The sequence below is a fragment of the Rattus norvegicus genome, chromosome 4 (assembly GCF_036323735.1).
Source record: "Rattus norvegicus strain BN/NHsdMcwi chromosome 4, GRCr8, whole genome shotgun sequence".
Classification (NCBI taxonomy): Eukaryota; Metazoa; Chordata; class Mammalia; order Rodentia; family Muridae; genus Rattus; species Rattus norvegicus.
In genome coordinates this window covers 122,748,413-122,767,035 of record NC_086022.1, presented here as the reverse complement: position 1 = coordinate 122,767,035, position 18,623 = coordinate 122,748,413, and the positions used below count along the sequence as shown (strand labels likewise).

Here is an 18,623-nt window from a genome sequence, read left to right as displayed (position 1 = left end):
AAATAGAGGGACGGTTTAATTGGCAGCAGAGGAGTAAACCCGCCCCCAGAGACGCAGGGGGAAGAAGAGTCTGGGTGAGAGGAAGAAGTGGCAGCAAGCAGTTGGACCAAGTTGGAAGGTGGTGGGTTGGAGTCCCTGGGTATGTGAGGCCACCCCCCACTCCCAAAGAGGACAAATCATTCAACACAGAGCTCAGAGGGCCGCTGGTGAGGGCTGGTCTGTGCGACGCAGCAGCGGCATACGACTGTTTCCTAAAGGTTTTCGCCAGGGGCCTGGCTCAGAGCACAGAAGCAGCACAACTCTGAACCAGGGTACCAGGAAAGAGCAGGTAGCAGGAGGCTCCCTATAAGAAGGCTCTGGGCTCCATCTTAAGTAATTTCTTTTTCCTGGAAGGAAAACAGCATGAACTCCCCAAGGCTGCAGATGGCTCCAAGTTCTGGGTGGTGAAATGCCAAGCGGATGGCAGCAAGCAATTAGGAATTTATGGAGCATGCAGGAGAGGTGGGGAAAATGTCCCCATCTAGGCATATGATGGAGACTCTGAGCTCAGCTGTGACCTAAATGGGCAGCTGCATTCGGCTGGCATCAAGAAAGCAGATGCTGGCGCTGGACTCCTATGCTGGGCGGACAACGAGCTGTCTAAACCCGCCATTCCTCAGTGTGGGACCTCAACCACCAAGCCTTTCCAAGACCCAGTCTTCTGATCTACAAAATGGGCCTGGAGGACCATAACTAGAGAGATGGCTCAGCAGTTAAGAGTACTGGTCACTCTCCCAGAGAACTCAGGGGGTCTGACACCCTCTTCTAGCTTCTGCAGACAACACACACACACACACACACACACACACACACACACAGACCCAGGAAATACCCAGTGGCCCAGCACACACTGGCCTCTGTGTACCTTGTGTCATTTTGCCAAAACACAGACTTAAATAAAAATTGATTACAGAAGGAGCCTAAGAAAGATGTTTATTTGAGGAACACAGGCACCTCTCTGGCATAAACCGTGGAGGTCTCTGAAGTTATCTCAGTAGAAACAGCTTGGCCACGTTTACCTTTGGTGAGCACTGCACCAGACAGGCAGGCAGGGTATGAGTGAGAGGCTGCCAAGCACCCTCCTCTCAGATACCTTCCAGCCTCTCAAGACACATGCCCAGCCTAGATCCCAGATCCCAGCACGGACACCACTGGTTCTCTCTATCTGCCTTTCTCCTAGCCGAGGGCTCTCAGAAGACCTTCAAGGTTTCTACATCCCTAAGTCCCAAGCACAAGGTGTGTCATAGAGTGGGTGATCAAGAAATATCTGTTAGAAGCCGGTGAGTTTGTCGGTGGCAAACATGCACATCCATCTACCGCTGGCTAACATTAAAATGGCAGCTGAAGTTCACCGAGGCTTATGCTGGGGAAAATATCCACACCGGTTTCTAGAGCCGGTGTAGTACGGAGGCAGCAAGCAGCCGTGGTCCCTGTGCGGCTTCCTCACAGCGTCAAGCGGTAGTAGCGGAAGCAACAGCAGTGAGCAGATACCTGGAGGGTCCCAGAGAGCAGCTGGGTCAGAGATGACTGGCAGAAGCAGAAGCACAGAGGAGGCGAGAACGGAGAAGTATTCAGACCAGCCAGCTGCCACCGCAGCCATCCAACCGGCTCCCTACGATCTGCCCATGGAGCTCCCTAAGGGGCATCTGGCCGTCAGATAAGGATCTAACAGTCACCAATTGTGGAGTCCAAACTGTTTCAGCTGCCAACATCTCAGCTTAAAGGAAACATAAGTACTAAAGGGATGCTTATCGCAGAGGCTGATCACTAACATTATCTGACTTTGACGACGCTGAACAGTGCTTTGCTCATAAACAAACACCTTTGGGGAGGGTCAGGTTGGCTTATCTGTCTCAGAGGGACCAGCGGCCTGAGGGATGGATTAAGGGTGGGTGGGGTATACAGATGGATGCTGACAGCTACCTGTGCACCTCCTCCTAGGAGGAGGTAGCAGGCCATTCACACCCTGCTGTTCAGGGACAGAAAGCTGGAAACCCAACGACACTCAACGCCTCACTTTCCTCTGAGAGGCCCTGAATAATTTGGGAAGAGTCACCCAAAGGTGTCCAGCCACCCTAGCAGTCTTCCCCACACTGCCTGCTCTGTAGCTAAGGACACTGAGGACACTGCCAGGCCGGCTGCTGGCCCACAGGGTGCCATGTCTGGATAGCTCCCTGGGATGTCCCTAGTGACATTCTCTCCAGCCACTCTGCCTCCTGTTTGGCTTTATGCTCTGGACGTTGGCTCTACCGTGGTCTTGGTAATGAAATCTCTGCTTTTCTGTCTGCATTTGCTTGCACTGAAAGCCTGGAAGGTTTGCCCAACACCCCATCTAAGGCACATGAGCCCATCACTGGCTCTAGCCCTCCCTTCGTCCTCACCAGGCCTTCTGATCCCGTCCAGACCCTGGTGGAGCATACGTCCCCTTTCACTCTGATCCCAATGTCCTTCAGACCAGCTCTCTTAGAATACCTCCCAAAGCCTCCCTCTACAGTGGCCCTTTGGCAAAATGTTAGAAATACAGAAAAAAAAATCCAAAAATCAGAATGAAAATTACCCACCACACCCCTGGGCCCACCATCTTTGCACTTCCAGTCCTCCCAGCCCGTCCTTAAAGCAGGGCTACTGTCTTAGGTGCCCCAGAAAGGCCTGGGTGGAGGAGCCACTTTCCGTAGCCATAAGTGGCAGCCATCCCTCCTTGCTCCTCAGCTCAGGAGAGAGGAGGCCTCTGTAGGTCTGAGGTCAGCTATGGGGTCAGCTTTCGAGCTGCCTACTATCAGGACAAGGCTGGTCCCCTCTTTCTTAGGGTCTTTTAAATCTTGAAAAGTTATTAGATTTGGTCAAATATCTCTTCTGTATCAAGAGGACTGTGCCTTTTCTGTTTCAGGTGGTTAATCTTTTCAGATATTAACCATTCTTGCATCCCCTTGGTATATATTATTTTTGTGTGCTTACTGTTTCTCAGTGTCGCTGGATTAAGTTTGCTGGTTTTTTTAAGTTATTGTTACTACGACTACGACTACGACTACGACTACGACTACGACTATTGTGTGTCATGCGTTCATGCTGTGGCACATGTGTGGAGGTCAAAAGACTAACTCTCAGAGTTAGTTCTCTCCTCGCACTTTTACTTAGGTCCCAGGGATTGAACTCACGTCATCAAGCTTGCGTGGCAAGCACCTTTTTCCACTTACTTGGCCCATCAATTTTCCCACTAAGGATTTTTTTCTTCCCAGGTGATGTGTGTAATGGCAAGCCTAGCTCCTGGGAGTGAGTCGGGAGGATCCCCTCTCCAGCTTTGGTTAATGCTGGCTTCCTTTTCCATTGTAGAAAGGACTGAGAAGGCCTGGCATTACTTCTTCATGTATCTGTTGATTACAGCAGTGAAGCCATTCGGGCCTGGGCTTTTCTCGTGGGGATAGGTATTTTTGGAGGTGATAAAAACCTCTTACTTGTTATAAACCCACTGAGATTTCCTGTTTATTTTTGATCAGTTTTGGTAGTTTGCATCTTCCTAAAAATTCCCCCATCTTTTGGTCTAGGTTATCTAATTTACTCTTCTATTCCTTTGTAATTCTCTTCATTCCTGAAAAAAAAAAATTGGTAGTAATGTCCCCTCTCACATTCCTGATTCTATTATTTACGTTTTCTCTATTTTTTTTATTTTTTTGATCAATTTTACTTAAATTTTTGTCAGCTTTGTTGATGGTTTCAAATTGCCAACTTTGGGTTTATTTTCTATCTTTCTCTTTGGTTTCATTATTTTCTGACAGAATCTTACTGTTTCCGCTTATTCCTCCTTTAGGTTGGGCTTGCTCTTTGCCCAGTGTCTTTTTTTTTTTTTTTTTTTTTTTTTTTTTGGTTCTTTTTTTCGGAGCTGGGGACCGAACCCAGGGCCTTGCGCTTCCTAGGTAAGCACTCTACCACTGAGCTAAATCCCCAGCCCCGCCCAGTGTCTTAAGATAGAATGTCAGTCATGAGTCTCTGGTAGGAGACTCTGGAAGTGACAAGGGGGACACAGGAACACAGAACTATTAAGGCACAGGCTCCATGTCAGGGTGACTCTGAAGCCCCAGTGGCTCATTCTACAACCCAGCAGATGGCTCAGCATCCACCTCCCTTAAAAGTCAACAGCCTCCGGAAGATCCTCTCCACACCTACTGGCTCACATGACTGTCACCTTAGTCCTGTCACAGGTGACATGACTCTCACCTGCCTTCCCTTTCAACACGCCCAGCTCTGCTCTCTTGAGGTAGGACCCTTCCCAATTCGGCCTTCCTCCCTTAGTCCCAAGATGGCTGCTAAATCCCAAGATATCAAGCTAGTAGAGTCTTCTCCCCAGCGAGCCATGGGGTTGCCTCACACAGGGGACTTGCCTATCCCGGAGGCAAGGATAGGCTAGGACAAAGCAAAACAGGAAGGCTAATTTTGTTACATGATGAAGCTCTGAACAGGCTGGGTGAAGGCCCCCAGAGACACACAGGCTGTAAGCAGAGAAGAGATGCCCTTTTGATGTCAGGCACTGTTGTGGGAAAGGGCTGAATCAACAGCAAGCTCATGGCCTGCTGAAATCTGTCTATAGTGCCTGCCGCCTGGGTCTCTGTACTCTGCTTCTAACACGTGCCCCATGCGCCGTTCCCCCTCCTCGCTCATGTGCATGGACCTTTCAGAAACACCTCAAACTCCAGCAGCCCAAACACTCCCCACACTCCTCCATCACTTGGCTCAACCAGGCCCAAAACGTCAGAAGCCAGTGGTGGCTGAGGTGAACGGCTGCCTGTCTCACGTGAATCAGTCTGTCCAGAGAGGCTGAGGATTCCCCTGTCTTTCCCTCCCCTGTACAGCACATCAGTCTTGTCCTTCTGTGATTGTCAGATGGGTGTTGCAGCCTTGAGTGGTCTGACCCGACCCGGAAGACAAGAAGGAAAGCTGTGCCTGGGAACCCTCTAGAACATTCTGTCTTGTCAATCATCACTGAGCCTGACAACCAAACTTAACTGCAGACGACACTGGGGAAGACAGAAGAGAATTATGTCTTATTAAGAGCAACTCTGAGCCCCACTCATCTCTGGGGCTGAAAATAAGCCAGAAGGGGTGGGGAAACCCGGGGAAGGCCAAGTCAGGGCCCTAAATCTCTAGAGACAAGGGTGGCTTCTGGAATACTTTCGACTTCTGTCTGCCTCTGCCCTTGTCTTGGACTGAGGCAGCCCAGCAAGGGACAGCCCCGCAGGCTGGGGTTTCCCCCAGGGTCCCCCAGAGAAGCACAGATGTGGAAAGGCAGGCTGCTCATCCAAGTCTAAAAACTCAGCCATATGGAGCTGGGAAGATCCTCCCCGTTGCTTTGAATGTACGATGCCATCCACAACAACCAACCTCAAGTGCCCCGAGACTCTGACAGCTTCCACTGAGGCCCACACACCAGGCCCAAATCGCTGCACAAGTTAAACAGGCACAAGTTAAAATTAAGCAGAATGAACCAAATGTGCAGGGGTGAGGGACACAGCAAGAAGGCTGCCTTCTGTACTCAGGAGGCGGTGGCCTCCGAGAAGCCAGCCCCGCCCACACCTTCATCTTGGACTGCCAAGCTCCAAAACTGTCAGGAAATCAATTTCAATTTTTAAAGCCAACTGGCTGTGGCATTTTGTCGGAGGGATCCAAGTACACAAATACATTAGCTGTTCTAATCTGTCCCGTCCCCCCAAACCAGTCATTTCATGTTCACCTGCCACGTAGTAGGACTCATTTCCAACGCCCTCTTCAGTTTCGGAGGTTCCCATCTCTCTTCCCACCTCCATGCCAGTACAAAAGTGGTTCCCCCTTTACCTCTAAGACCCAGATGAAACTGGCTTGAATTTCCCCCTCAAGCCCCAACATAGAACTCCTGACTCTTCCTGACAGCAGACACCCTGGGGACCTGGCACTGCCTCCCTGACCACCCTGCAGGGCATCTTCAAGGCAGAGATGGCATCTCCACAGAGAAACTAGACACGGGAGAGGGGCCTGGAGAAAGCTGTGCCACGGAAGAGCATGGTCCAGTGTTTTTGGGGACCCTACTCTGCTGTCCTGCAAAGTACAGTTACATGTGACATCTACCCTCCCATTAGACTAGGGAAGCAAAGTCCACCCCAGGTCCTGATGTCCATCTGGCTCCCAGGCTGAAAGCAGCTGTAATCTGCATCTCTACGTGCACCATAATATTCCCAGGCAGCGTCCCACACCAAGGCAAGGTCGGTCGGTCGGTCAGCCAAAGGGCTGCTACCTGGTACAGGGCTCTCCTGATTCAGTTCCCAGTCCTGAACCCATGTCCTGATAGACCCAGGGTCTATCCCTTCTGAGTACAATGACTCCTGTCCTAAACTTGGAGGCTCTAGGCATGGTCGGTCATCCCACTGAAAACACAGAGGTGGACTCACGAGTTGTCACAAACACTTTGGTGTCTATTGTGTTCCGGGGCTGAGGGGAACACCAGAGGAGACAGAACAAGCATGGAAGATGAATTCTGCCCTGAAGGAGCTAAGTGATGAACTCTGGGCTCACTGTGATGCTCACCACGATGCCCTGAGCTGTCACAGGCCCACAGCAACTGGACCGTGCAACCCTGCATTGAAACCAGGATAAGCCAGAACAAACCTTTTCCTTCTTTTAATTCTACTTGTCTCAGCTAGAGGAGACACAGTTCCAGGAAGATGGCTGACAGACCCCTGGAATACTGCTGTCCCTAGAGCAAGTCTGAGCTAGGCTGAAGGATAAGGCTGAATGGAGAAGCACTGTGGTGATCCGAACACAGCCCGCAACTGTTGGGGGCCTATGGGTAAAGCCATCTGTGACCAGCAAGCACCTTCACAGCCTGCCCTACTCACACGCTAGCAACTACAACAGACCTCAAAGATCCAGCCAAGGGCAATGGACCTGCCGGGTGGAGCCCTCACAAACCGACGCCCCCTCCCCCCGTCCCCAAACCACGCACTGAGTCATAGCAACAGAACATTAGCAAACATGCTCACTGACGCTCTGCCCACTCGAGACCTGGTGAATGGCACGGTAGTGACAGCCTCCCCCACGCATCACGAGCATTTCCACACAATGAGGGAGAAAGACACATTTGCAGACTGAGCGCCTGTAACACTGGGACCACTAAAAACCAGTCCCATGAAAGCCACACTAGACTGCTATGTGTAGTCCTCCAGAGCTGTCCCCTTCTCCTTCCAGACGAGAGATCACACTGTCCTCCACACGTGGGGCAAACAGTCACAATGGTGACGAGTGAAAATTAACAAAATACAGATGCTGGCCACATGCCAGGTGGGCTTCCACAAAACACTAGAAACCGAACTACCATGTGACCCAGCTATAGACCACTCCCCTAGGTACGTCCCTGAAAAAGGAGACATCAGTACAGAAGAGAGAGACTCATGGCAAGCTCCTGTTTGCTGAACAAAAGGGACGGATAAAGAAAATGTAAATATTACTCAGCCGTGAAAAGGAGTAAGATTGTATCATTAGTGGCAATGTGGATGGAACTGTGGGACGCTGTGCTAGATGAACTAAGCCAGGCACAGGCAGACAGGTACTGAGTGCCCCCACTCACATGTGGAATCACTGAATGGCACCCCAAGCAGCAGGCAGGAGGAGCGGCGGGTATGGGAGAAGGCACTGACCTGAGGGGAGTAAGCACCAGAGTTCTTCAGCACCCAGACTAAAAAGTCCAGGTTAGTGTATATAATCTTAAAAAGACTCACAAGACAATGATCATTACTGTGGTGTCTCTAGGTCTGTAACCAGGGCCATGAGGCAGAGGGAAGCGGAGGGTGATGGGAGACCAATGTCCACAGGCAGTGGTCCGTGAACAGCTTGGGAAACTGGCCTGTTTTGAGGAGGGAACTTCAGCCAGAGGCTACGGATGGCCAGCAACAGAGTTTTCTCATTTCCTCCACCTTCCTCCATAAACTCCAACCCCATGTTCCTCTGCTATGATTAATATCGTGACCAAAGGCTACTCTGGCAAAAATGGGTTTATCTTATCTCACAGCTCTTAGGCCACACTACATCATTGAGGGAAGCCAGGGTAGGAACCTGGAGGCAGGAACTGAAACAAAGGCGATGGAGGAGGGCTGCTCACCGGCTTACCCCCATGGCTTGCTCAGTTTACTTTCTTACATCATCCAGGTCTACCTGCCCAGGGACAGCACCAGCATGAGCTGGGCCCAAATCATTAACCAAGAAAATGCTCCCAAAGACTTGCTCACAGGCTAATACTAGGAAGGTATTTCTCAAGTGAGGTTTCCTCTTCCCCATGCCCCGGTTTGTGTTGACAGCTAACGATCCCCACATCCCCATGGCTAAGGAATGCCTGTGATTACAAAGACATTCAGTGCTCAGATCTGCTGCTTTCCCAACTTTTAGGGCCTTGGTATCTTTCTTCCTTTTCCTTCTGCATTTCTTCCCTTCTCCCTCCTTCCTTCCCTTCCTCCCTTGTTTCCTCCTTCCCTCCACTTTCTTACCCTCCCTCCCCTCCTTCCTTCCTTCCTTTCCTGCATGCCAATAATGTTGAGATCAATGGTAAAGAACCTAGTGTGTGCCTCACCGGGAAGGTGAGACCTGCTCTCTCTTCACTGTGCCTACAAGGGTTTGTTAAACGAGACTAGAACCAGGTGGCCAGCAGAACCAAGTGATTGGTGGGCCTGGCTGGAGATGCCTACTGATGGCAGCCTAGGACAGCTGCGGGTGGAGCGGCCTGGCACCTGGCTCTTTCTGAAGCCCTCAGACACACAGAGCAAACGAGTATTCCCGGCCCGCCCCCACACCAACAGGGCTTTGAGAAGTGAAAGGCACCTCCTCCCAACAGGAACCTTGGATGACTCTAAAATATGGGTCAAGGGTCACCGTGTAATCTCAGCTGTGAAAACTTGCACCACTAAAGACCATTTTTCCTCTCTACACAAAGACATCAAGAGCCTGGGTCACAGGCCTGGACAGAGTGCCCCTGGGATTGCAAGCCGAGCCTAAAGGTGCCGACAGACCGTGGTGGACAAGGCTTCCATTCACAAAGGGGCTTATTTTGCTATCTGCCCTCTCAGACTCCATCAGCAAACAAAGCCAGATTTGTATCTGCAGAACATTCTTAGAGCCACCGAGGGGAATTTATCCCTTAACGAAGCCGTTGGAAAAACCAACCCCAGCACAGCAGCAGTCTCCGCTCTTCCCACCAGAAAAATCTCTGCCATTCCAGCCGTCTTTAAAGAAATAGCCCAGAAGGGATGCCCTACTTAAAAGCAAGACAGTTTGCTGTGCTAATGCACCAGCAGAAAAAATAACAGCTTCCGATGAGGGAAAGGAACTTGTGGAAATTCTTAAAATAGACAAAAGAATACGGAGGTGCTTCTAAATGGAGTTAAGGGATTAAAAATAACAGTGCTACTGGACTGTGCACAGTAGGGCCAAAGTTCTCAGGGCTGGGGGGTGGGATGGATAACAGCAGGTGTTAAATCAAAGGTGAAGTCTTCCCTCCCATAGTGAGGAGATAGTGTGAGCCACGGCCACTTTCTTCACAAATATCATGTGGTTGGCTGGCCACTCTGGGCTATAAGGGCCCACTCTAGTTCTCCATTTCTCCTACTGATTCATTCCAGATTGGCTCCATTGAGTGTCCCCAAACTACTTAGGGACCTGTATACTCAGAGCAGCCCAGCATTTCCTGAGCAGGGACTAAGTGCCCAGGAGACATGTACCCACTGGGCCCCTGGGTGGTGCAGGCTCTTCCTGTCCAGCTCAGCAAGACTCTGTAGGTTACCTTCCCTCCTCCATGTCCTTAGTCATCAGGCAGGGACAACTCCAATGCTTCTGGGATGGCCTTCCTTGCCTCTCATGTCACTCCCAGTGCCTCCAGCCAGCCAGCAGTGAAGACACAGATCTGTGGTTCCAACACTGCCTGGCTTTCCGTTTGGCACCTCTGCCCTGTCCTTCCTTCTGGAAGATGGACACTTCTGAGGACACTGGGTGAAAGGGCAAGGGCTGAAATCCAGCGCTAACCAGGCTTGAGGGTGGAAGTCACCCATGGCATGTGTCTTCACAGGTTCCCTCTCCCTAGCCTTTGTCACATGGTAGCCACACGCACGCACACGCACACGCACACACGCAAATGAGCCTCCCCTTCACTTGGAGGAGTGCCCTTGGCCTCCATTTCTCTACCTGCCCTCTGCCTGGTGAGTGGAAATGACCATGCTAAGTGACCTGTGAGTGGGAGCCTGGGAGGCAGAGAGGAAAAGCAGAGAAGGCCGGTGCGAGCCAGAGCAGCCGGTGCTCGTTATACAACGGATGTGCCAGAGCTCAGCTAGGGAAACCTGGCCATCCTGATTCTCATGGAGGTCACTAGAAAGTACCACAGGAGAGCCGATGTGAAGGCACCAGGTGGGTGTCACCTAAGAAAGAAGGTGGAGTGGTGACGCCTAGCCCCAGATGGTTCCAAAGGGGTAGAGGGAGATGGAGACGCTAGGACAGAATCTGTAAGCAGATGCCCTGAACACAGGACAAGCCAATTGGGAGGCAAGAAAGGGGCGAAGAAGATCTGGTTTACAGCAGCGGCCAGGCCGACCTCCGAGAACAAAATTTCTACCAGTCAGAAGAGGTGGACATCGCGATGACGTGCAAGTTCTTCATCTCTGCATCTAGCTCCAGATGGCTGGGAGGGATCCTTCCTTATCCTTGAGAGCCACACACCCAATGTGAGGCGGGTGTTATGGGGTGGCAGGAGGAAGAAGGACTGTGGCGTCTGAATTAGCTTCTAGCAAGTGGCTTCTTCCCTAGATAGATTTGCATAGGTGGGAGGAAGTGTTTCAGGTTGGCACTGGCACCTCTCCAAACAGAGAGGGAAGGCAGAGAGAGGAGGAACCGAGGTGGTCCAGCAAAGGAGGCTCGGAGGTCCCTCAGTAGAGCCCCACCCTGGGGAGCTGGGGAAGAACTCCAAGCGATTGGGCTCAGGCTTACCATGAAGTCACCAGCGAGCACGGTTCACAAGCATCGGACTGGTCAGCTCATCGCCCATGCACCCCTCTCGTAGCCCAGCCCTGCACTCTACATCAACAACACAAGAAAGATCTCAAGGATGTCGAGGGTGACTCTCGGGCTTAGCCTGGCCTTAATGAGAGGCTAGACGGAGAAGAGGGAAGGAAGTCTAGCAAGGCCATTGCCGGGCTTGGGATCTGGAGTCTCGGCGGCGATGGGGTATCGGCAAATGCTGATGGCAGTGGAAAGGTTCAGTGCTTGCCAAAACCTAAGCCTCAAAGCTAGACGCAAGCCAACTGTCTGGTTCGTGTACCTTGGTCATCTGGTGCTAGCATGGTCAAATATGTGAAGGCTCAGTCCATTGGGGTCATGGTGGCCACAGAGAACAAAGGGAGCAACCTAGAGACTAAGTGCCTGGAACAGGAGGAGACCATCATGCTGGAGAAGAGAGCTCAGCCCTGTCCACTTAGCATCTCCTTCAGGCACATGAAGAGAGGCACTTCTGCCTGGAGCCAGCAGGTCAGGGCAGTGCTGGGTAATCCTCTAATTACAGAGTACACTCCAGCCTCTGTCACAAGAAGTGGCTGAGCACTTCTGGAACATCTCCGTCACCAAGTGAGCATTGGAAGTCCTACCCAGTGTGCTCACTGTTCCTGACACTCACTCCTGATTCGAAGGTGCGCTTGGGAGGGACTGAGAGCCACTTGGTGAAAGGAACGGAAAGGTGACCACAGGGCAAGGAGCAACCATGGATGCCCAGCGCAGGGGAACATATGGCCTCCTGACCCCATCCAAAAGCCAGTGTCTGTGGCCCTGCTCATCAGAGGGAACTTGGCAAAGAACTAGTAGTCGAAGTTGCCAGTGTTTCGAGTCTGAGTGAGGCAGCAGCTTGTCACATGGGGAAGGATGGATGCTTTTCCCACTTTCTCTAGAACAGACACAGCTCTAACCAATATGCTACTTTTGGTGTGTAAATAATTTTGGTAAATTCCTTTTCCTTTTCTTTTTGCCCTATGAAGTAATCTATCCCAACCCCCAAATGTGAGATTTTAGAATACATTACCGGTAAGGACAAAGCTGGCTATGATTTGGAATAACTTATTTCCCTGCTCTAATTGCCATCTCACTGCCTCGGTCGGCTAACCGAGGCCTAGTCCTGGAAGCTTCTAGCCTTCACACAATCCAATCCAGGCCGAGAATGTTTTCAGCCTCTGAGACTTGCTGCTGAATAAGCTCACCCCCTTTCCGGGTTCTTTCTGCATCTTTGGCTAGTTGGTCAACTCAGCTTCTGGTTCAAACTCCTCTCCAAGCTGACTGATTCGATCTGGCTTCTCTTAGTTTCTCCCGAACTGCTCTGATTGGCCTCATACTAACTTTGACAATACTCGTCTAATCTCCTGGCTTTTTCTCATTCTCTGGCTGGTTCTGTCTTCACCTGTGTCTAGCTTGTTCTCTCTCTACAACTGTCTCTATAAAACTCTCCCGGGAAAACTGCCCCTCAAGTAGCTCCCCTCTCTTTTCTCTTTCCATGAGAGTTAGGTATCTCCTATTCTGTCAAATCTTTCTCTAATTCGTCACTTTGTCTGCCACTCACTTTCAAACGTGGCTTCGTCCTTCTTCAAACTAACTTTACCCTCGATGTTTGGGATTAAAGGTGTGTACTAAGGGTATATCTGCATTCCAGCCAGAGGAATTAAAGGTGTGTGCTAAGGGCCGAGTCACACCACAACTAGAAACAGTTTTTTGTTTTGTTTTGTTTTGTTTTGTTTTGTTTTTTTAATAGTGATAACACAATCTCAAGTTTCAAAGTATGATCAAATATCCTGCAACAGTGATTGGTGGTGTTCCAAGAGAGATTAACTGACATAGGCAGGGGTATTCACAACACAATGTCTGTGTGTGGGTGTATGTGAATGTGGGTGTATATGCACCCATGCACAAATGTGTAGAGGACAGAGGTCAACCTCAGAAGCTCAGTGTGAATAGGGTTAGGTTGATTTTTGCCTGTCTCTGTCTCCTCCACACTAGAAATACAGGTGCATGGCCACTACACTGCTCCAAGTTTTTTTTTACATAGGTTCTGGGAATCGAACCCAGATCCTCACCCACACTCGCACAGCTAACACTTCACTGAGTCATCTTTCCAGCCTGTTAGCGGCTGTATAACCTTGTATCTCTGGCAAAGCAGACATAGTAGCATAGCCATAGCATGGATATTAAAGAGCTCAGGTCTGCACAGGGTCTAGTCCAGGCTCTCAGCCTTACTTGGGCCTTCACAAAAATGAGATCCACGGTGTTGAAACGCAACATTTTCATGACTGTAGATACATCTGCATCAGTAAGACCTGCCTTGATGTGGCCAAAGGGAAGCAATGATTCATCCAGCCCAAGACTCCAGACAGCCATATTGAAAACGCATGTTTGCATGTTCACACTGTAACAACTGTCCCAAGGATGTTCCCCTTTCTTGGGGTTTGGAACATTTACCGTTTATAAAGATATAAACAGCTTTTGTTGTAACAACTATCCCAAGAACAACGCTCTCCTTCCCCAGGGTCCCCGAGGAATTTTAACCAGCATCCAGAAGCAGGTTGGGTCAGTTTGCCAGCTTGTGGCCAGCAGACACCAGTTACTTTGTTGCCTGGGCACCTGCAGATCCAGCCTTCCAGACAGTGAAGTCTCTCAGGCAGAATGTCCCAGCAGGTACCCTGGGAGGGACCAGGGGACAGGAGGACAACAAGCAGACCAGAAAAGCAAGCTAACAAATGCCAAGTCACAACAGCAGACATGGGCCCTGTGGGGGGCAGGCCCCTGGACTCCAGGGGCAGGCGGCTGAGCTTAAAGAAGCAAAGAAACAGGTGCACAAGCTATTCCTGTGGCCAGTGGGATAGGCACGGAGAGCTAGCCTTCTGTTCTTCCCTTTTCTTCCCGTTTCTTCCCTTTCCTTTCCTTTTCTTTTCTTTTCTTTTCTTTTCTTCCTTTCCCTCTCTCACCCTTACTGGGAGGAGGCATGTTATGCAAGGAGAGGCCCAGATTGCAATGAGGAAAGGGAAAAGCTCTGGGGTCAGGGTGGGCTAGGCCCAATATGGCCTGAGGTACTCTCTTCTTACAGCAAGAGGGTGGCCACTATGTGGGCCATGACATTTGGGGGGTCACTTGGACCATGAAAGACAGAAGTTTGCCAAGCAGCTGCTCCTGTGATTAAGATCTGGAGATGCCAGGCTACCAGCTGGCACAGTCCCCTGCCCTGAGCCTCACTGTCTTACGACCACTCTGAGTGCTATGATACTCTCTCCAGAACCATTATGACCTCTCCAAGGTCCATCAACTACAAGGTTCTCTCTTTCTCTCTCTAAAGGAGCATTCCAGGACAGTGTCGTCCCAACTGGTCAGAGCTGGTTGTGAAATGTTTCCAAGTCAGGCACTATCAGAGGCAGTCCCCAGCCCCAAAGAGAGTTTACCAACTGAATTAGCTCCAGGAGGTGGTGGCAGGCCAGGTGGACAGAAGGCTCCAGAGACAGCTACCTGAGTTATTTGTGAAACCATGGCAGGACCCTGGACCTGTCTATCCTCTCTTACAACATACAGTATGGGAAGTGGCCAAGCCACAAATGCTAGTGGTTCTGTTGCTTTCTCTACTTCATACCCCTGCCCTTAAGCTAAATTTTTTTAAACTTGTTTTTATCTGAATGCATGTCCCCACCCCCCAATCCTTGGTCCCAGTAGCGGCCACTGTCCAGCCCTGTTCCTACCCAGGCCACTGTCCAGCCCTGTTCCTACCCACGGCACCCATCACAAGGCAGATGTTGACAACCAAGGGCCAGCTCAGCTGAAGCCAAGACGTTGGTTTGCTGTCTCTAACCAGAGCAAAAGCAAGTGAGCCGGGAGCTGCCTGCATCACAACTTCAGTGGGGGAAGATTGTGAAAACCACCCACAGCCAAGGCAAGGGCAGCCAACTTGGCCATTCCTGGCCCAGTCCACCACCTCCCTTCCCCCACGGAAGACTGCGGGCCCTCTGTGTTTTACTGTGAACTGGGGCACTGTCACTACTCTACCAACAAAGCCAGCAAAGGCCGGGGCTGGACATGAACAGTGGAGTTTCAGTCCCTAGTCCCCTCCTAGAGGGACTAAACTGTTCACTATAGAACTTGTTAGAAAGTAGAAAGAATGCTCGGTGATGGTATTGGTTGACTCAGGGAGAATTAATGATTAATGAGGACACACTCTGCACACCTGCACACTTGCACACCCCAGCACACTTTCCTCCAAGGACTGGCAGGAACACATACCAACCAGCCTTTGCACCACTACCCACTTTGAAAACACACAGGAGATAGCGCACAGAAGCTACGGGTATTAAAGTCGCGCCCTCTGCGTTGCTAGTAGGAATCTACCTGGGATTCCACGTGCCTGGTTGAGATGTCTACTCAACTGGCTAACCCCAGAGTCACGGTGGGAGCACAATACACACCCACCAGGACCCCCTTGGGAGACAAGAGGCTGATGGAACAGGTAGACTTAACCTGAAATAAAGAACAGGAAACAGTGATGGGTCACCAGGCTAAGGCTACAGAGACTCTCTTCCCTGATTAAGACAAACAAGCAGGGCTTTTCCTGCTTCACCCAGGAGGAACGGGGTGGTGAGGGAGCAGCTGCATGGCTGTGCACAGCCCCAGTCTGTTTCTAAAGTTGGAAAGGGACAGGGTGACGGAGCTGGCGACAAACCAGGAGGAGACACCAGACCCCTGTCCTCCCAGCTAGCTGGGTGTCACTTCTGAAGCTCAGAACTAAGCAGGAGCAGTCAGTAAAGGTTAAAAGACAGATACAGGCACAAATAATTTTAGTTTTCTTATGCATTCACTGGATTTTTTTTTCTTTTTTCTTTTTGGTAATTGTTGGGTTTGCTTTTAAATGAAGGCTTGCAACGGGAAATCAATTCTGATACAAAAAAAAAAAAAAAGTCATATGACTCTGAAAATTGCCAGACAGTGGACTCCTATCCTAGTTGTAGTGAAAAGAGAACTCTTGGGCCCTCATTGTTAAGAAAACCATAAAGTACAGCTCTCAACTCTGCTAACACCACTGTGCCAGGTGTGTCAGTGGCATGAGAGGCAGGTCACAGGAAGGATGGACCCATGATGACCGAGGAGGAGGAGGAGGAGGTGCCTTGAAGGAGGAGCAGAGGGAGAGGACTTACTTGGGTGTGCCACTGGGCTTCCAGTACCTACAAAAGAGGTACTGTCCATCCGCATTGACCAGGTGAGGAAGGTCCTGGTAGGGGACGTTCTGTGGAGTTCGCCTGGGTGAACTTGCCTCAGGCATCCTGCAGGGGTCTTTGGGCCCTTGGAAGAAAGGTGGACATATTCTAAAGTCAGAAATACACTTATGTCCATACGGGAGGAAAGAAAGCCTTTTTAGTGTCAGGACTGTGGCTGTGGCTTCTTTTCTACGCAGTTAACAAACAAACCCCAATTTTTATATACATTTTAAAAATTACATACAGCTCTTTGCAAACCCCTCTAAGACTAAAAAGTCTTGTTTGTCCTTAAGAAAATGCTCACTTAATTTTTTTTAAAAGTACCTTAGTATAGCCCCCCTTCCATCTGTGTTTATTTTAAATCATCTCAGGAAACTTCATCTTAAGGACTATTTTAGCTGTAATCAAGCGGAAATTACAGTCAGTTCCGTGGGTACAAAGCCCCAGCTGCACGGACCCATCTCGCCTAAAATCTCCACTGAGTGGGTTTCAGGGGGCATAATAAGTAGGTGACAGGCCCCAAGCGATTTCTCCCTTCTGAACGCCAAAGATGCCATGACAAACCTGTTTCCATTAGTCTTGGCTTTTGCATTCCACTACCGCCACAGCCTCGAGTATCAGCGCCAGGCAAACGAGGGCTGTTCCCTCATCGCGGCCGCAGGGCAGCACCACCGGGTCCGCGCCCTCCCCGCCTGGGCTGCAGGGGTGCGAGCTGCTCCCTCCTGCTGCTCCAGCTCTAGTTCATGTCGCCACTTTTCCAGAACACACCCCTGAAGGGGTTCCAGGAGCGAGGGACAGCCGGTCCCTAGCCCAGAGCTGCTGCGAGACGCGCTCCGCGGCACCGCGCATTCGCGCAGATGCGGGTCCCCGAGCAAAGTCACCCCGATTCTCCGACAAACTTTGCCTCCTGCCCGCCCGCGACCGTTTGGGGAAGGAAGCCTCAGGGCTGTCATCAGCACGCCACACAGGACGTGGACCTGGCCGTTGTTCCCACACCGGTCTGGGAAGATGCAGTTGACGGGCACAAGTCTGTTTGGGGGTTGGTGCGAGGGCGCGAGGGGCGCGTTCCCGCGCACACGCTGACACGCGCGCACACTCGTGCGCACGCACACCCGCGCAGGGGACCCCTGGCGGCGGCTCCTATCCTGAGGCAGGGGCGGGAGGCAGTTACCCGGGCCACGAGCGCCGCTGTCACGTTCCCCGAGCACCACGCGGGTCCGGGTCTGCTGCGGGCTAGAGCCAGACTACTGCGCGCGGCCGGCTGCGCAGCGATAGGGCGCGGCGTCTGCGCCACCACTTTATCCCCAGCCGCTCGGGCGGCGGGGGCGGCCCGCTGGGTGGGGACGCGCGGGGAGGCGGCGCCGGGGGCCCACGTGTGCCCGGCCCCCGGGGAGGAGCGGGGCGCCGCCCGCCGACCTGCCTGGCGCTTTTCCTGGCCGCGTGGGGGACCTTCACAGGGCAGTGAACCGAAGGGGGCTCTTCCAGCCAATGTGCACAGTTGAGAACACAGACCTCTCACAGGTACCCGGAACAGAAACACACGCTCATAAGTACTGCTTGCACATGTTTACAGCTGCACACGTGTGAGACCGGCATTCAGATAGCACAGGTGTGGGCACCCCCCCCCAAGGACACATCCTGAGGACCCTTCCCCAGATACAAGCTACACACGGGAGTACACATGACTGTCACAGTAACTACATGAATACAGACACACAGCATGGATGCACACTCCCTAGACACCATGCACACAGATGAAAACAACACACCACACACGGAGTGTCAGCGCAGAAACCACAGCTCTCATCTTAAAGGAAAAAAGATTATATATTCTGGAGCCATTTTGAGTGACCGTGAGCTAGGAACACAGACTTAAGTTACCCCTGATTCCATGTCCCGATTAGAAAGCAGTTTCGGGAAGTTTTTATAGTTTTACAGAACAGATAAAGCCATATATCAAGGCAAGTTTAAAATACGTTGGTGGGCGCACCAGCGTGCTATCTGATAGCATTGTCAACTGTTGTATTTGTAGAAGCTAATTGCCCTGTTAAATCAATAGGTTCTAAACGGGTGTTTATTGCCACAAGATGTTAGTTCCAACAAAGAGGGGTTAAGGAAGAAATGGCTGTTCCTGAGGGCCAGAATGTAGCCCAAGATAAAGTAATTTGCCTCTGGACCTGGAACATTCCAACCTCTCCAAAGTACTGAAACTTTAATCAGCCAGTTAATCTCTACAAACACAGATTCCTTTCAGTCAGAGGCAGCTCCTTTTCCTATGTTTTTGTTCATAACAGAGGTAAACAACACACTACACAGCTAAAGACG

General features: G+C 51.1%; 1 protein-coding gene across 3 annotated transcripts in view; it reads right to left on the bottom strand.

Annotated features, from left to right (window-relative positions):
* The window catches only part of Mgll (monoglyceride lipase), a 102,005-nt gene extending 84,405 nt beyond the window's left edge, over positions 1-17,600 (bottom strand). The window contains exons 1-2 of one of the 3 annotated variants that reach the window (NM_001398597.1): positions 16,863-17,600; positions 16,239-16,383 (exon numbers count right to left, since the gene is read on the bottom strand). In NM_001398597.1, the coding sequence (NP_001385526.1) occupies positions 16,239-16,383; positions 16,863-16,890 (173 nt within the window). In that variant the 5' untranslated portion in view covers positions 16,891-17,600. The remainder of the gene's footprint in view (positions 1-16,238; positions 16,384-16,862) is intronic. The other 2 variants (NM_138502.3, XM_063285679.1) reach the window with 2 other exon arrangements.
* Positions 17,601-18,623: the final 1,023 nt, after the last annotated feature.